Below are 16,602 nucleotides of genomic sequence, written 5' to 3'. Positions count from 1 at the left end.
CTAGCTTCCAACCAACGGTGTCGCCCCTTTTCTTCTTCTTTGCCACACTGGAATGCAACACGACCAATAGGTACTTGTACAACCTCAAACCGCCAAAACCCACCTTATACCAAGCCAGCCTGCCGCCTCAAAACGCCACTGTGGGCCCTTTCTCTCACGTCTACCGTATAGACCGACACCAGCAATACGCTCCACTGCGACTTCTCCAACTGCTACCATTTCGAGAGAGCTGTCGCGATAGCTCCTCTCCCTGGGTTACCCGCAGCAGCTCAACAGCTGAATATTGCTTCCCTCACGCTGGCGTCGACCGAAGCATCAGACGCAGCTCCGTCCAGTCGCATCATAGCGCAAACACGCATACACGTTTCTCGCCAACATGTTAGAACCATTACCTCCAGATCCATACAAGGCACTCGACGTCCCTGCCGATGCCCAGTTCGATGTCATCAAGAAGAGGTATAGGGAGCTGGTGCTAAAATGCCACCCAGACAAATGCCCAGAGGCGGATAAGACGGCTGCGACCGACAGGTTTGCGGCCGTCCAGAACGCATGGGAGATTCTGGGAGACACAAACAAGAGGCAAGACTACCACAAACTTGTCAAACAACACAAGATGGCGGAAGAGCTGGCAAGGAGTACTCGCCAGGCACCAGCGCCAGCCGCCGGCCGTGGACCGTCATCGAGCGGATACTACGGAACAAGCACACATCATTCATCACCCCAAACACCTTATGGATTCTCAAGGAGCAGCTCAAGCAAAGCTCGCTACGAATGGGATTTCCGTAGCTCGTCAGACCCGGCATTTTATGAAACAGACCCAAGGAGCGGTCCTCACGCTTCGAGGGAAACCCGAAGGCCCAGCTCCTGGGACGAAGATCGCTCACGCGAGACGGATCGATCTGCTCGCGACAGGGAAAGGGATCGTGACAGGGAACGGGAACGGGAACGTGAACGGGATCGCGGTAGGGGAAGCCCATCAAATCGTGATCGCGATAGAGAGCGCGAAGACCGCGATCGCGACAGGACACGGGGCATGAAGCGTGATGATGAAGAGCGCCAGCGAAAGTTGAGGAGTAAGGAGGCTAAACGTGAAGAGAAGGAACGAATCAAGGAGAACGAGAAACAAGCCAAGAAGGAAGAGGCACGTATCCAAAGAGCCAAGGAAGAAGAGAAGCTGAAGAAGAAGGCGGAAGCAAAGCGAAAGGAGAAAGAAAGGGCAAAGTTGGAGAAGGAGGACGAAGAGAGACGTGCCTCAAGAAAGAAGATGGAAGCGGATACCAGGGAAATGAGAGACTACAACGCAATGAAGGAAAAGATGAGGAAGGTTTCTGTCGAGGACGATGTTCGCCCAAAGAAGACGCCCGTAATGGAGGATATTCGCAGCTTTCCCGAAGATTTCACCAAAAGCGAACGAGAGCATGAGAGACACCGCGAGAGGTCTAGGGACCGTGACAGTGGTCGCACAAAAGAGGAGCGGCGATCATCGCGTAGCGAGTCCAAACGGCAGAACTCTAGTTCCCGCCGGACTACCTATGTCGAGGACGCACCTACTCCGCCTCGATCCTTTGAGGATTCAGCCTTGACCAAGACACAGAACCTACCGGTCAAGTCACAGAATCATCTTGAATTTGCCAAGTATCGCATTATGACGACCGGCGGTATGCCCACACAGTCACGCGCGCACGCGTCTTATGCAGATCATGAGTTACAAGGCTCTGTGGACTATGGCCATCGTCCCCCAAAGCTTAACAGAGCAGCCACCGACAATATGACTGGGGACTTTAGCTCTCGTACTCCAAAGTTTCACCGATCAGCCACCGAGAAAGTCGGATCATCTCCGCGGCGATCCCAAGAGTATGAATATGACGGATATGGAGGCACTTCACCTAGCCGCTATTTCGATGTTCAGGGAACCCCCTTTGGCCGTGCAAAGTTTGGCAACGTCGACACGCGGAATCCGACCACCTCTAGCTGGGGGCATGTTGAGACATCTCACTGGGACGCTCCCGAGTACTCATCGTACAACATTCCAGAAAGCAGGTCGAGATATCGCAGCGCGGCCTCTTACTACAACTGAGGTCTTGTGAGGTTGACATCTGCAGCCCGTACTGTCGAGTGGACATTAGCAAGATTTTGCTTAGGCGGTGGTCATGTCAAGGATCTGAAGGTGGTCTGGGGCTTTCCAAGCTGCCTCCAACGGCATGTTTTGATTGGCTGTGGAAGCGGTCTTGGGCAGTAGTGTCTTGGCCAGTGTTTGTGGTGCATATTATGTCTGGCGGTGGTCCTATTTGGATATTTTGTTTGTTCATGGTGATTTGGATCTGGAGTATCATAGTGAGTGGGCATTTTCGGTATGTTTGCTTGGGTGGCACGGCTTGCTTTTTTGCGTGTACAACTGATTCTCTTTTCTTCCTATTCCTCTTGGTGTTGCAACACCCGGCACTATCCGGTCCGATTCAAATATCATATACGTAAATCATGATCTGCCCGTCATTATGGGAGTATCAGCCCACTTACACATGACTGCCACGTATGATCCCATGTGACCTGGACTTTTGCGGTTTTTGCTTTCGATCGAGATGTACTGAAGTAAGCACCGTTATGGGTAGCGGGTAGGGAAAACTCGGAGCCTGGAGCTGGCAATCATTATGGGTGAGATGCTAGCAAGGTTAGGGCGGACGGGCAGAAGTAGGTTCGCCAGACCGCCAGTCCAAGGTATATAAGAAAAATTTCCCTACCACACTGGCTCGCGCCACTGACGTGAGTTTCCCGTCAACCTGCCGCTGCCTTGATTTTTGTGTCCTTTTTTTTATCATTGTGGTATAAGGTTCATTTGATATTAATGGCCGCGCTATCTCGCAGCCAATCCCAGTTTTTGGGTCCGTAGGACGATCTCGGCCTGACATATTCCTTTCATACAACGGCGAGGCTGTTGTCCAAGGCACAGCGATAGGTAGGTGGCGACCTGGCACTGGGAAGCCGGACTGACCTTGGTTTATGGTTTCTTGGAGGGTGGGGTTCGGGGATGTCTTGAGAGGGGTGTTTTCCAGGTGGGCAATAACGTGTTCAAGCCGTTTTGGCCGTCAGAGTTGGTGTTAACAAAGGCACCCGGGACCCAACCATTCGGTCAGGCTGAGGGCAAAATGCTGATTGATTTTGAGCGAGGTGAAAATTAGACTCCGAGTTAAGGGAAGAGCAAGAGAGCCATGTGTACCGACCGCATCAAGCCACTGCTTTTCTTCTGTTTCTTTTTCTTCTTTTTTTTTTTGTATTTTGTCTTACTCTTCTCCTTGTCGCAAACAGACCCTCCGTGATGGAGAACTCTGAGACCTTAACCGGTGACGCGGGTACCTACCTTAGCTGGCTTCCAACGCTAGGTCAAATACCCAATGCTTTACATTTATCACAGCTTGACTGATTTTGTTGGAGGGGCCCTGTTGGTTGTGGGATTCCCGTCCGGGTTCCAGATACCTTGGCCGTGGTACTCCGTACAGTCACAGGAATACTAAATACCTGCACAACAAGTCTTGTTCCCTTTTTTTTTTTTTTTTTTTTTTTTTTGGCCGGGAGAGTGAGTATTCCTATAGAAGTGCTTGTTTTGTAAACCCGAGTGACTGCCTCAGATGGTGGGTTGAATGACCTAATCGCGATGCAATGATTATTGACAGACTGAAAAGTGGGCATTGTTCAGAGATGTATTGATTACGAAAGGGTTTTGACTTTGCCCTTGCTGCCCTGACAGCCACAAACAAGTACTTCGTATACAGAGCCCATACCAACCAGCCTTTCCAATTGAAAAAGAAAATAAAGATCCAACAGAGCAGAACCTTAATCATGCCACCAGTCGTGGTGAACTTCAAGGGTGCGAAAATAGAGGGAGGAAATTTAGATCGATCACAGATTGAATGCAAAAAGAGATGGGTCTACTCGGATACGGGGAATCGAACCCCGGGCACGACGGATCCTATTGAGGATTGAGAGCGTCGTATGTTAGCCACTACACCATATCCGATGTGAAACTTGTTGAAATATGTGCATTGTGGAGTCATTATAGGGAGACACTTTTTCCAAGACGCCAATGCCCATTATCGATCTCAACATTCTGCTTAGCATGGACGACAACTTGAAAGAGCCCAACCGTGATATGCAAGAATACTCCGATTGGTTGCTACGCTTTAGGCATGTACTCAAGACGGTAATATTGTTAGCAAGGAACTACAGTCCTTCGCACTTCGTAGCCAATTCTCTACGCTGTCTAACAACTCAAGCTTCCAGTCCAGTGCCTTTGGTCTGCTACCAGCTAAGGTTATCGCCAGGATATTTTGATTCCAGCATGTCCCCAATATCTAACGCTCAAATGGGAAATTGTGATTGGGAAGTACTTGTTGAACTGTCCAGAGTGTGTAGCACAGTAATATCCACCTCCTCAGTGCACGTTAGTTTGATGGATAGGTAGGTATTTATTCATAGCGCGCCAGCGTTATGCTACTTATAATACAGATATTTGAGTAATGATTCACCTGATCACTCAGCACAGGGCAAGACGCGAGTTCCTGGTACAAGATCTAGTCTTGAAGCGGACCTTGAGAAGAGAAACCGGCCCCTCTTGATGAAACTAACAGTATAAATGAAACCTCCCAGGGGTATTCTTAGGCTGTCTCCCAACTCCAACATAGCGAAAGACATTGATGAAAAGTGACAAGCAGTTTTTTTGCCGTTATATGAGAACTAGAACTACAGTAGGCAATTCTGGTCAATAGGTCAAGTTATTCGGAGCATGGTTGCTATAACCTGCAAGAACAGCGAAAGACAAAATTTCAGTCGCTATATGAGCACATATAGGGAGCACATCTAATTATCACGGAACCACATGTGTTAGCGCTTCAAATGATAGTCATGTCATTCTGAGACCGGAAAACTGGAAACTCACCAGGCTAAGGCCCATGATCATGGAGCACCAGAAGAACACATTGTTGGCTGTGTGCTTTCCTCTGATCCACTTTGTACGCTGCAGTGCAAATATGGGAAGCTGCAACATCTGGCACACCAACCCGTAACCCCTCAGCTTCTTCGTGATGCAAGCCATAACGATCTCGTGACCGATGGCACTGATCAAAAATGTGATAAGTGTCGCATATGGCTTGCCAATGTGAGGCCTGCTTGCGCCATAGACGTGCCTCCTGAGGAATGCATGGACGGGCACGTTCCACTCGCGTGAGAATTCCATCCAGTCGGTGCTGTTCCACCAGTCGGCGAAGAAGCGTCGGTCTGCAAACCGTGTAATCTCGGCGCATGCACCCAGTACGTACTCAAAGATGACCAGGAAGACAAGCAAAAATGTGACCATGAACGGAAAGAGGAGCCACGAGATCGTCTCGCACAGGATAAGAATGGTTTCGGATGCCGACATGCCTGGGACCGCGAGGCGCTGAGACGATTCGATGAGGACAGGCAGGATGAATTCTTCGCTGACAATGGTCAGAAGAAAGATGCAACCAAAGACAGCGATGATTTTGCTAATGAGTGACTGCCAGTCAACCTTTTCGGTGCGCGGATATTCGAGTTCGTAGCACAGTGTAGGACAAAGAAGATAGTCGACGTAGTTGGACCATGTCAGATTGCGCGGGTAGGCCGTGTTCCCCATGGGACTGGTAAGCTCACGCGCAAGGTCCTCGCGGAGCTGCGAAATGTCGTCGTCCTCACCGTCGACGTGCCAGTCACCCCCTACGCGATCATCCACATCATTGGAGAGCTTGGAAACCTCGAGAGGTCTGGTTGACTCGTCCGCCTTGTTGTCCCGGAAAAATTTGGGAGCTGTTGTGCGCTTAGGACTAGCTACCTTATTCTCACTTGGATAGAGGTAGGCCGGTGCCTTGGAGGCTGTTGAGGGGTTATCAAGAGCTCGCAGCCGTTTCTCGGTTTCCGAAAGATGGCCATTGTAGAAGACGTATGAGTGCATCTTCATCAGAAGCACCATGGTGTGCAGCAACAGGAATACCTGTGCAGTCCAAGTCCAGTCGAGGAGGAAAGGGGTGGCAACCCACAGGGCCAGCCACAAAACCTCGTAGATGCTCATTATAGCCATACCACCACGGGCCCAGGTCAGCAAAGACCCGGCAGGGGCAGCGCGGAAGACGCGATGCAGCGGCAGTGAAACATAGGTAGACAATACCATGGCTGCATCTATCAACGCGAGCTCCCAAACCTTCACGGTGAACAGTCCCCAGATCTGAACTCTCATCGGATACCCCGTGTCTTTTATGTTTCGCAACATGGTAGTAATGGCCATGATGGCAAGCCCGATCCAGAATAGGTTGAAGAAGCCATGGAAGTCACGGTAGTCGCTGTTCGGGTCGAGATGGGATAAACGAGACTCGAAGTCTGTCGGCGGGAACAAGCGCCGATGGCTGCGTTGGATTTCACGTTGTTCTCGCCGGACCTGCTGGCGCGCCGTTGATAGGATTTTAACCGACGGGGGAGCGTCCTCGGGGACCGGCGTTGACCGGCCGCTACTATTACGGGAGAAACGGTTAGCTTTGTCCGGTTTTGCAAGTATGATCTGTGCGCCCGGGAAAAGCTTACCTGATACTTGCGCCGTGTTCTGATGAAGCATCAAAGGTACTACCGGTATCCGAGGCGTTGCTGATTTGGGACAGTTGCGAATGCAACGGCTTGCGTGGACGGGGTCGAAGGACATGATCGTGGTCATTTACTCGGCCGTTGGCTCCATTCAGGAGCTCGGCTGATGTGGTTGACATCGTCTTAAGGGTGGGCGGCAGGTTGATAACGCGAAGCGGAAGCATGTAACGAATTTTCTGCAGCTCTGTTTCTTCGCGCTCGCGCGCGCACACACACACCAGACGGTTGAAGAAAAACCGGCGTCTGGGAAACAATAGGCTAAGATAGCGCGAAAAAAACCACTTTTGGCGTTTGCAGTCGTTGTATAGTATCCAAGAGCTACTGAAGAAAGTTTGCCAGATGATCAACCCTTGGCACCGTTTGCTGTCTTATCTTTTTTAGTGAAACAAAACTGGAGAGGATACCACGGATGACGGAATCAACGGAACTCGGCCCAGTTAGGCGTTGGTTATATAGTAGAAGCCACGACAACCGAAGCGGGGTCGCTCGTTTGTCCGAATCTTTCTTTTGACTTTTTTTTTTTAAAATAAAAAATCAGCCAGGGATCGATGGGCAGTGAGATGCAGTCACCTTTTTGGTTCTAGAAATAGTACTGTGGTGACGGCTGCGCCATCTCAATAAGCAGCTGTTCGCGGGCTGTTCTGTAAGGGGTCCTTGCAGGGGGCTCGAGGTGACGGTGCTGTGGTATCGTACGTGCGTCATTACACAGTAAACCAAGCCTTTGGCCTACGCTGATTGGTACAGTGCGCAACAGCTTCAAAACGGACCCACGGAGCTCCTCGGCATTGCGACATGAACCTTGAGATAATCAACACCAACATCCTGAATCTGTCTAGGCACATACTTTGAGAAGACGGTACTTATAGTACTCTTCTCGTTTCCGCATGCCAAAGTATGTACAATGTGAGATCGCGATTATAAGACCGGTATGAAATGGGACTGTTACCTTGGCATGTAGGTACCTAGGTATTCGGGTGGAAGATAAGGTCTAGAAGGAACAACTAAAAAAAAAAAAAAAAAAAAAAAAAAAAGGTCCCTCAAACTCTGATCATCTGTGTTTGTGTGCACCGCACCACACCTATTTTGCAGGTATGCACACCACGGCATCGGTATATTCCATGTAAACCGTTGGGACCCTGGTAGGGCAATATGTTGCATGCACTCAGCACGCTATGTCTTGCACTTTCTGACTCGGAATGTAGGGAATAAATCGAGTTCCTTTCTCATATGCCCTTTGACGAAACGACGCAGCGGCACAGTGGAGTCTAAATGTTTCCTAATCAGAAACAAGAAGGCACCTAAGTGCTTATGGTGGTTGTCAGATTGCATAGAGTCGCCATTATTTGCCAAACCACACACATATGCCAAGAATACGTTGTCGAGTCCCAGGTGCTTGTTGGTAATTACCTGGTATTGCTTTACAACAATAAGCTCTATACCCAGGACCAAGTCCTGTACTGTGCCAACCCTGTTTCCCCAGGTCAATCAACATTTTTCCGACTTGAACGCAAACTAAAGCCCCCCACGTGACGTCAAATTACTCAGTCCAGTCCTTGTCCCTCATCACCATTTGGCTACCTACTGCAGTAAAGTACCGCCCTAGCTCCCCTTTTGCACCACCCCTCCGCTCTCCTGCAGGCGGGCAACCGGTCCCTGACTTAGAGATCCCGCGCGCGGGGCATGTCGAAACTGGGATTACCGGGCTTGTTCCGCCCCGCGTCGTCGCTCCTTCGCAACGGCTGTAACACCACACCCTTTCGCAACCTGCCTAGACACACAACCCGCATCACGTCGTCGTCGTTGTCGCCGTCGCCGACTTTTGCAACCGTGAGAATGTCTTCCTCCACACAACCCACCGACCGCCGTCCCCTGGTCATCTGCGGCCCCAGCGGCGTCGGCAAGGGCACCCTGATCCAGATGCTCTTCCAGCGTCACCCTGACACCTTTACCCTTTCCGTGTCGCACACGACGCGCGCGCCGCGCCCCGGCGAGCAGGACGGCGTGCACTACCATTACGTCACCAAGGAGCAATTCCAGGCGCTGATTGCCGAGGACAAGTTTGTCGAACAGTACGTCACCCTCCCAAAGACCGCTCGAGGAACTTGGTTGATGGATAGATGGTCACCCGCGCATTTTACAAACGGCTTTCGCTAACACATTCTCCCTTCAACCCCTGCCCCGCATAACAGCGCTCAGTTCGGCAGCAACAACTACGGCACCAGCAAGGCCACCATCGAGGAGCAGACTGCCAAGGGCAAGGTTGTGGTCCTCGACATTGAGATGGAGGGTGTTAAGCAGGTCAAGAAGTCCAGTATATCAGCCCGCTACGTCTTCATCTCCCCGCCGTCGGAGGAGGAGCTGGAGAAGCGCCTGCGTGGCCGTGGAACCGAGAACGAGGACAGCGTCAACCAGCGCCTGAGCCGCGCTAAGGAGGAACTCGCCTGGTCCAAGACGGAGAAGTTTGACAAGGTCCTCGTCAACGACGACCTGGAGAAGACGTTCAAAGAGCTCGACGAGTTTGTCTACCAAACGCCATCACAGTAGACTGAGAGGGGGTACATCAGATCAGATGGGTATACTTTTTTTTTTGCGGTAGACTCTTTTCGGCTAGACAAAAGCATAAGAAGCGACACTCCCCCACGCGATAGGGTTGTTGAAGATTACCCTCGTGCCGCTATATTGGTCTTGTCTCATTTATATTGTGCGGTGGAAAACGCCAATCGGCAGTTTAACTACACCCATCAATATTATTAATGGTCTAGCCTTATGGGATATATCATCCAATGTACGTTGCACCTCTACGGACCATGTTCCTTGGAGCAACATCGGCCAAAATCTCCTAGAAATTACACCTAAACTGGAGTTGCTCTGGTGTATATTCTTAGAAACTGCACACGATATGGCTACATCAGACTCTACAGGCCTCGGCTGCACGCTAGATCAGCAGGGTTTCAAACGTTATATATTCATTATGATAGTATCGTGTTCATGTTTACCTCCTCGGTTTCCAGAAGTACAACAGGACTCCTTGTCCAACCCGCTAAATGGCGACGTGTATTTCCCTCCACACATAAGATTACCCGACACGAACGCCTCCAACACCAAACGCCTGATATCAAACCTAACCGGCACCTACCCAATACGTGTTTACCGAAAATGCAAATTTCCCGATGTCTTATCTTGTTCAGCCATCCATCTTCACATCCCCGTCCTTGTTACTATCAAGATGCTTGAGGAGATAGCTACGCTTAAAGTACTCGTTGGGATGCACTATGGTTTCGAGCTGTGCCACGGTCATAATGCCCTCGTCCTTGGCGCGTTTGATCTCGTTCTTGTGAACATACTCAAAGACCCTTTGAACAAAGGTTAGCATTTGCTGGAACTAAAGAGGTGAATGTGAGACAAATAAGGGAAAAGAAACATACCTGTTGCAAGCAAGATGGAACTTTTGTTTCTCTTTATCTTCCCTCACGCCGTTCAGAACTGAACGGTCGTTGATTCCAACCTGTTGCAGCAGCGCCGTCAGGTTCTCCAAGTTAAAGTGTCGATACGGGCACCCGTGGGCCTCGCCAGGACCAGGCGGGTGTTCAGTCAAGATCTTCTGGCAGCTGAACGGACTGTAACCGCGGCCTCTCCTGTTGGCGTCGCCACCCACGTCGCCGTAGACGTGCCTGACGTTGTACCTGTACTCTTTGTTGAAGGTATCGTCCGTGATTTTGTTGAAGGAAGAGCGCCAGAACACCAAACACTCCTCGAGCGAAAGACCGATCCCCTTCAGGAAGAGAGAGTACTGTAGACGGCCAAAGTGCTTGAGATGAGAGTCACGACGCAGCGAGCGGTGCAGGTGTTGCATACAGAGTGGGAAATGCTCTGAGGAGAGTTTTTCCACATTTGCTGCTGTCAGTTCGGACCCTGGCGCGGCCTGGTCGTCGCCGCCGCTACCATATGATGCGTCTGGGGTAATGAAGTTCTTGGAGAGGTGGTTCAGAATCGGAGTGAGTCGGTCGTCTTCGTCGAGTCGGGGGAGGGCGCGAGCAGTAAGCTACATGTACAAAAAGGTTAGTCTTCCGGGCGATGAAAAAAGTGTTTCGATGGCTTTACAGCCCATGGATATGTACCTCGAGTGCCTTTTCCAACCGAGAAGTAAACTCGGTCACTACCATGCTTGTCTGCTCCTTGGCAGGGACGTAGGCCTTGCCCGCCTTTAGCAATACCCTTCTGCTTTCCACAAGATCTGGTACCCTCTCCCAGTCAACTTTGCACCACATCTCGTCTTCCCCGGCAGATTCCTTCTTCCACCCAGCGACTGCAGCAAGCTCTGATGACAGACTTCTCCTCTCATCCTCCGGAACGGGCTCCCAGTCCAGGCCGTCCAGAGATGCGATGAAAGCCGCGCGCTCTTTGCTGTCATCCGCCGCCAGGCGCATCCGAAATAGCATAGTCTCGACCCTGACGAACCTCCTCCTCAAGTCCTCCGTGGAGCAGAAAGCCAGCCTCAGGATGAAGTGTCCATAGTGGTCCTTTTGCCTCTGGGCGGGCAGCTGCGTGGAGGCGGAGCTGTTGGCGTCAAGCGGGAGGTACTTGTCGAGCAGGGGCTTCATGTGCAGCGCCGTCTCCTGCGGCGTCTTGTTGCGGAAGCTGCAGGCCTCGAGCTCGGCGAGGATCCGAAGTCGGTCGATGGCCCACTGTTCAAACTGCTCCAGTGTGATGTCGGCGGTCGGTGGGATGGCGTAAAAGTTCATGCGGTGAGGGTAATCGGTCGCCTTGTACGCCGGGTCGGCGAACTGCTTCTTTCGATGATCGGTGACATTGCGCCGTTTGGCATCTTGTCGACTAAAGTCCTGCCTGAGCATGGTGATTATTACAATGTAGTAGAGATTTGAAGTCGATTTGTACAGGTATTATTGTATATTAGGCCTTGATTGGGTTTTGTTGTTTTCGTTGCTCCAGTTATGCATGAAAGAGTTAATTCATCAACGTTTGTTTGATATTGTGTTCTACCCAGAATAGGTATCTAGCATCGGTAGCCCAGATACGGTACTCGAATTTGCTACTCTACGCGCTTTGTCCAAAAAAAAAACACGCGACTCGACGCGCTCTGGGCGGGGTGGAAAAAAGTGGCGCGTCAGCTCAAGTGGTGGGTGATTGGGAACGGGCGTGGTAGCTCTGTCTGCAAGCTTTCTCTGGTGCCACCACACCCCTCTCTGTCAGAATAGACTAAAGCAAGCGGGGCGGCCTCTAAATTGAGCTTAACCTCGCCAACGGATGATGGACAGGACTGACTTCCCGATCCCGCCTTTCCTGCCAGATCTGAAAGCACTAGTGTCGATAGCATAGCCGACGCTAAGCCGTCGCCTTTAGGGAATGCATTACATTCATTACCCCATGCCACCACCTGTTCACCCTCACAAAGTAAAAGTTGAGTGAGTACGGCAACCAAGGCATGTGGGCGGCTAGGCCGGGGAATCCCTACTCGAAAATATAATCTGGCAGGAATTAGGCGTAGGTATCCTACTTCGTAAATTGAGGGACTCGAATTGATTCGGCTGGCAACAAGCAAGTGGAGAGTTCAAGTGGTAGAACGCACGTGATGCCCGTATGAGGAAGTGCGCCCGGTTTCGTGCATGGGGAACGAATCTATTCAAGTTCCACTTTGACTCGAGACCCTAGAAATGATTTCTTGGTGGAGGTCCAATGGCAAGGTGTGCTAGGTGTGTTGATATGTGTGCCTTCAAGCCTAGCCTAGTCTCGACTGGTCTGGTCTGGTCTGTTCACCGGCTACGCTAGGATGAAAGGGGGGGTTGTGTTCCCTCCTTTTTCCTAAGCTCAACAGAACCACGCCGTCGGGACTTGATCTGGTTGACCTGACCTGACCTGACCTGACCTGGCCTGACTGTCTTGACCTGACCTGAACCGAACCGTAATGGATTGACGTGCGGCAAAAAAAAAAAAAAAAAAAAAAAACCCCAAACAACCCATCCCAGGCCCCCGATCCGACGCACCGCCCTCTACCTAGGCCTAGCTTAGTCTCAGTTTGCCTCCTCGTCACAACCCGGACTTTTACTTCTTTCTCTCCATTCCGCAACCTTCTTCTCCACGCTCCTTGTCACTCACTCATTGTAAGGGCCACCCAACCCACCAATCGTTGGTTCATCCATCGGTCGGCCCTTTTTATAACTCTTTGGTTGCAGACCATTTTTCTCTGCTGCCGGTGCTGCTGGTACACAATTTCTGGCCAAGGCACAATCAAAAACATGAAAGCAGCATCATTACATACCTTGCAGCTAGTGTTGTTGGTGGCAAAGGATTGAAGATCTCAATTCGTCTGCAAGTGAACCAACCAACGGGCGGCCGGCAATTTATTATCACTCACTCGCAGACATGACGATGATGCCTACCGTCGCAGCCATGGCCAAGGCTGGGATGCCGTCCGCACGTGCATCACATGCGCCAATGCATGCTGATGAGAGGACCGAAAATGGCACCTCGCAGCTGAATGCACTGGCCACGCCTCAGCCTTGGCCTGCCCAGGATCGGTGGGCTGAGCTCCGGCCTATAATCACCAGGTTGTACAGGGAGGAGAATAAGACTTTGAAAGATACAATGGAAATAATGGAGCGGGAGCATAATTTTTCTGCAACGTACGAAAAAAGCCCCTCTCCTCTCCCCCATCCCGCTCCGTCTCATCATGTCGTTTCCCGTCAATTTATTAACATTTAGGTACATGCGCTGTGCAGGGCGAGGATGTACAAGACTCGCATCAAGAACTGGGGTCTGGATAAAAAGTTCAAGGCAAAGGAGGTCCTTGTCATGCTACAAGCGCAAAAAGAGCGTGAGAGTGACAACAAGGAGACAGAGTTTGTTGTACGCGGCCACAAGGTCGACCAGCGTCGCATGAAACGCTACCTGCAACGCAACAAAATCGTTCTAGATCGCTTCAAGGAAGGTGATCTGCCTTCAGACGATATCGCTACTACGTTCAAGTCGTCGGTCTCTAGGTCACCCGAAGGAGGTTCGCCAGAATCCCGCTGCAGTTCCGGCAGCACTGGTACCCGCCGACTCTCCAGGGGACGTCGAACTTCGAGTACCATCGTCCACGTACGCACACCTTCACCGGAACCAGTTAGCAGTTCATGGCACTGCGTTACAACCGAGCCGAGTTCGCCAAGGCCCACTCTCGGCCTCCCGGGTCCAGTCATAGATGCAGAAAGACTCCTCCACGCAGTGAGGTCATATATTGGGGGCTCATTCGCAGCTGGTACATGGTTCTATGATGCCTTTGGACGCATCCAGAGTCGGAAGGGAGGCTCCGCCGATTCTCTTTTGCTTGACACCTGGACGAGACTCGAGGTCGTGGCCTCGGGCATGGCCACGAAGCAGGACGTAAAGGTCTTTGGTACATTAAATCCAGCCTTTGAGTCTCTACAGGCAATTGTACGAGAGGAGGCGCCACTTTTAATCAGTCGTATGCTGCGGCTATCACGGAAGCTCGAACTGCTCCAAAACCGCCAACTCTGGGCCGTCCTGGTTGAATATATTGGCGAGCAAACGTTGCGAATCCTGGGCCCAACTCATGTCATGAACGTCATATGGCAGCAATTTCGCGACATGGATGTGGGCACCGACGAAGAAGTTCTTGACCGAGCCTTCATGCTCATTGTTGCCGAGTTCGATAGATGCTGCCCATCAGCGACCAACTTCGGCGTGCTGGAAGCTTACCGAGACCACTTCGACACCGTGTCATCTCCCTCTCGCCGTCGAAATCTGGAGGCCCAGGAGGTGAGTCTGCGTCAGACATTGGCGCTTATGCCAGCGCATGCGAGCGGTACACCTCCGTTACAGGGCTTGCTCCTGCGGATGCGCATAACCTCGTCTCTCGTTGCTTGTGAGAGGGGCGAATATACGCGCGCCGAGAACATCCTGTTTGACACCTCATTCGCCGAATTTGGATGCCTCGGCCCTTGGGCCATTGCCTCGCAGCATGCAGCCCTTGGTCATATACTGGTTGCCAAGAGAGATTGGGTTCGAGCAGAGCAGGCGTTTCTTGCCGCCGTCGCCCAGGTCGAGGGTGCTACGGGCTATCAAAACGAAAGCTGCTGTGAACGTATGCTGGCAAATCTCGAGCGCCTCTACACATCCACGGGCCGATATCATGACGCCACTGAAATGCGCGACCGTAGATTGAGGAGACTCCTACAGCAGTCACAACACCTCGGCCTGTCGCGGGGGCCACCCTTCCAGGCAGATCGTGAAATAATGCCATACTCAGTGGTGAAGTTGGAATCTCTAGACAAGCTATGACTGCTTAAAGTCTAGGGTTCTTAACTTCCCCATCCGCTTGAGTGGCGCGATACATTTGATATACGCATGCACTGTCGGCAACTGCAGAGGTAGCACCGGTATCTGTGCCTGGCTAAATATGGGGTCAAGTATCTCTGTTAGGTCAAACACAAAGTATGAGTCGATTCGGGCCTCTATTTCTCCCCTCCATGGGATGGCCGGGTCCTTCGAAAAGAGGGAACAGGAGTTGTGTTGGCTTCCAGTGGTTCCCTCGCCGAGAAAGCGGCAGAGAGACCCATTAATATCAGCTGGGCGGAAGCGAGCACCTCCCCAACAACTCGCCGAGAACTGCCAGGCCCTTGACTCATGGCATGTCCCAATGGTCAAGGTCGTGACAGGGCACAGTGGATTGGGTTCCATGAGGGCACATCTTGGCTCGGGTTCCGCGTGTGCTCCAGTGAAATTCTGTCAACTTCATTGGTCTATGGTCAAACTGCCACAACGCTTGCAGGTATACACAGACCAAACACCAGAAGCGATTAATCCGGTGATCTTGCTAGCGATTGGACTGCTGCTGCTCCTCCAGCTGCTCATGACTGGCTCAAGATAAACAATAGCATTTGTGGATTGAAGCCATCGTCTTTATAAGCCAAGCACATTTCCCCGCATTTGGAAAGGTTGTGGCTGACGGCCGTGACGCGAGGTTCATGTACGGTAATATCTAGTGTGATTATGTGGGAATTTATGCCACATTCCCGCGTTGTTTGCCTCTCTGGAGGAGTTATTTTGTTGCGGGAACAGGACCTATAAAGAACCATCAAATACGTACTCTGTACAGCAGCATGTCTAATAGAGCAAGAAAGCAATAAAACCCCAGCGTCAACCCGCCAGCTAGGCCTCTTTGGTTTTGTTCCCCATTGGAAAAGCGACCCGTTGCTGACGGAAGTCAGAAAAAAAAAAAAAAAAAAAAAAAAAAAAAAAAAAAAAAAAAAAAAAAAAAAAAAAAAAAAAAAAAAAAAAAAAAAAACTATTATCCTGGATTTTGCCCCATTTTCCCATGCAGCATGGGAGGTGTGGAGCACACAGATATGTTTGGGAAGTACCTACGTACGATTTCAAGATTGAGGATGCATCCATTGGGCGATTTTGAAGATAAACACGACATCTATGTTGTAACGGTAACCAAAAAAAGCATGCAGCGGCCACCTGCGTGCGGTGCATTCGGTGGGACCCAACATCCCGGGGCCTTGCTCGCCCGTATGGATTTCTATTTGTGGGCTGAAAAGGGACCATGCAGTGAAAATAGCCGAGTGTTGTTGGTATTGTTAGTTTTTGATACTACACCTACTACCGAAGTACCTATTTTTATTCGGGGAGGTACAATAGTAAATGAAAAATATCATCCCTACCACCTTATCTGCACATATCCTTTTAGCCATCCGACCTATGCGATTGACTCAATATAGAAAAGTATCTAACACAACTCTATTTCATACGCACACTCGATTGTCAGTGATACCTGAATCGAATTGAATGTTTAGTTATCGAGGGGGGCGTTTGTTTACCCAATGGATCCAGTTCAGCAGCCTTACCGCCTTGCCGAGCCTTACCAACCACCCCAGGGACAGTAGCGTAGTTTGGATTACCAGGTAACCTTATACAGCTTTGGATTGGACGGGGGGG

General features: G+C 50.9%; 5 protein-coding genes across 5 annotated transcripts; 3 read left to right on the top strand and 2 right to left on the bottom strand.

Annotated features, from left to right (window-relative positions):
* Nucleotides 1-376: 376 nt before the first annotated feature.
* On the top strand, nt 377-2,077 carry PgNI_05835 (uncharacterized protein; the record flags this gene model as incomplete). Its single annotated transcript, XM_031125866.1, has 1 exon — nt 377-2,077. One exon carries the CDS (start codon nt 377-379, stop codon nt 2,075-2,077), a length of 1,701 nt encoding a protein of 566 aa, XP_030982488.1.
* Nucleotides 2,078-4,455: 2,378 nt separating this feature from the next.
* On the bottom strand, nt 4,456-7,151 carry PgNI_05834 (uncharacterized protein). Its single transcript, XM_031125865.1, has 3 exons — nt 6,583-7,151; nt 4,931-6,512; nt 4,456-4,851 (listed from the first exon to the last, which is right to left on the bottom strand). Exons 1-3 carry the CDS (start codon nt 6,801-6,803, stop codon nt 4,825-4,827), a joined length of 1,830 nt encoding a protein of 609 aa, XP_030982489.1. The 5' UTR covers nt 6,804-7,151; the 3' UTR covers nt 4,456-4,824.
* Nucleotides 7,152-8,088: 937 nt separating this feature from the next.
* On the top strand, nt 8,089-9,596 carry PgNI_05833 (uncharacterized protein). Its single transcript, XM_031125864.1, has 2 exons — nt 8,089-8,708; nt 8,829-9,596. The coding sequence occupies exons 1-2, from the start codon at nt 8,320-8,322 to the stop codon at nt 9,181-9,183; spliced, it is 744 nt and encodes a 247-aa protein (XP_030982486.1). The 5' UTR covers nt 8,089-8,319; the 3' UTR covers nt 9,184-9,596.
* A 7-nt stretch (nt 9,597-9,603) lies between these two features.
* On the bottom strand, nt 9,604-11,691 carry PgNI_05832 (uncharacterized protein). Its single transcript, XM_031125863.1, has 3 exons — nt 10,758-11,691; nt 10,065-10,681; nt 9,604-9,992 (listed from the first exon to the last, which is right to left on the bottom strand). Exons 1-3 carry the CDS (start codon nt 11,490-11,492, stop codon nt 9,824-9,826), a joined length of 1,521 nt encoding a protein of 506 aa, XP_030982487.1. The 5' UTR covers nt 11,493-11,691; the 3' UTR covers nt 9,604-9,823.
* Nucleotides 11,692-12,603: 912 nt separating this feature from the next.
* Nucleotides 12,604-15,816, top strand: PgNI_05831 (uncharacterized protein). Its single transcript, XM_031125862.1, has 2 exons — nt 12,604-13,280; nt 13,377-15,816. The coding sequence occupies exons 1-2, from the start codon at nt 13,021-13,023 to the stop codon at nt 14,938-14,940; spliced, it is 1,824 nt and encodes a 607-aa protein (XP_030982484.1). The 5' UTR covers nt 12,604-13,020; the 3' UTR covers nt 14,941-15,816.
* The last annotated feature ends 786 nt before the right edge of the window (nt 15,817-16,602 follow it).

Source organism: Pyricularia grisea, chromosome I (genome assembly GCF_004355905.1).
Source record: "Pyricularia grisea strain NI907 chromosome I, whole genome shotgun sequence".
NCBI lineage: Eukaryota > Fungi > Ascomycota > Sordariomycetes > Magnaporthales > Pyriculariaceae > Pyricularia > Pyricularia grisea.
Note: the sequence above shows the minus strand (reverse complement) of the source record. Positions and strands in the feature narration are given on the sequence as shown.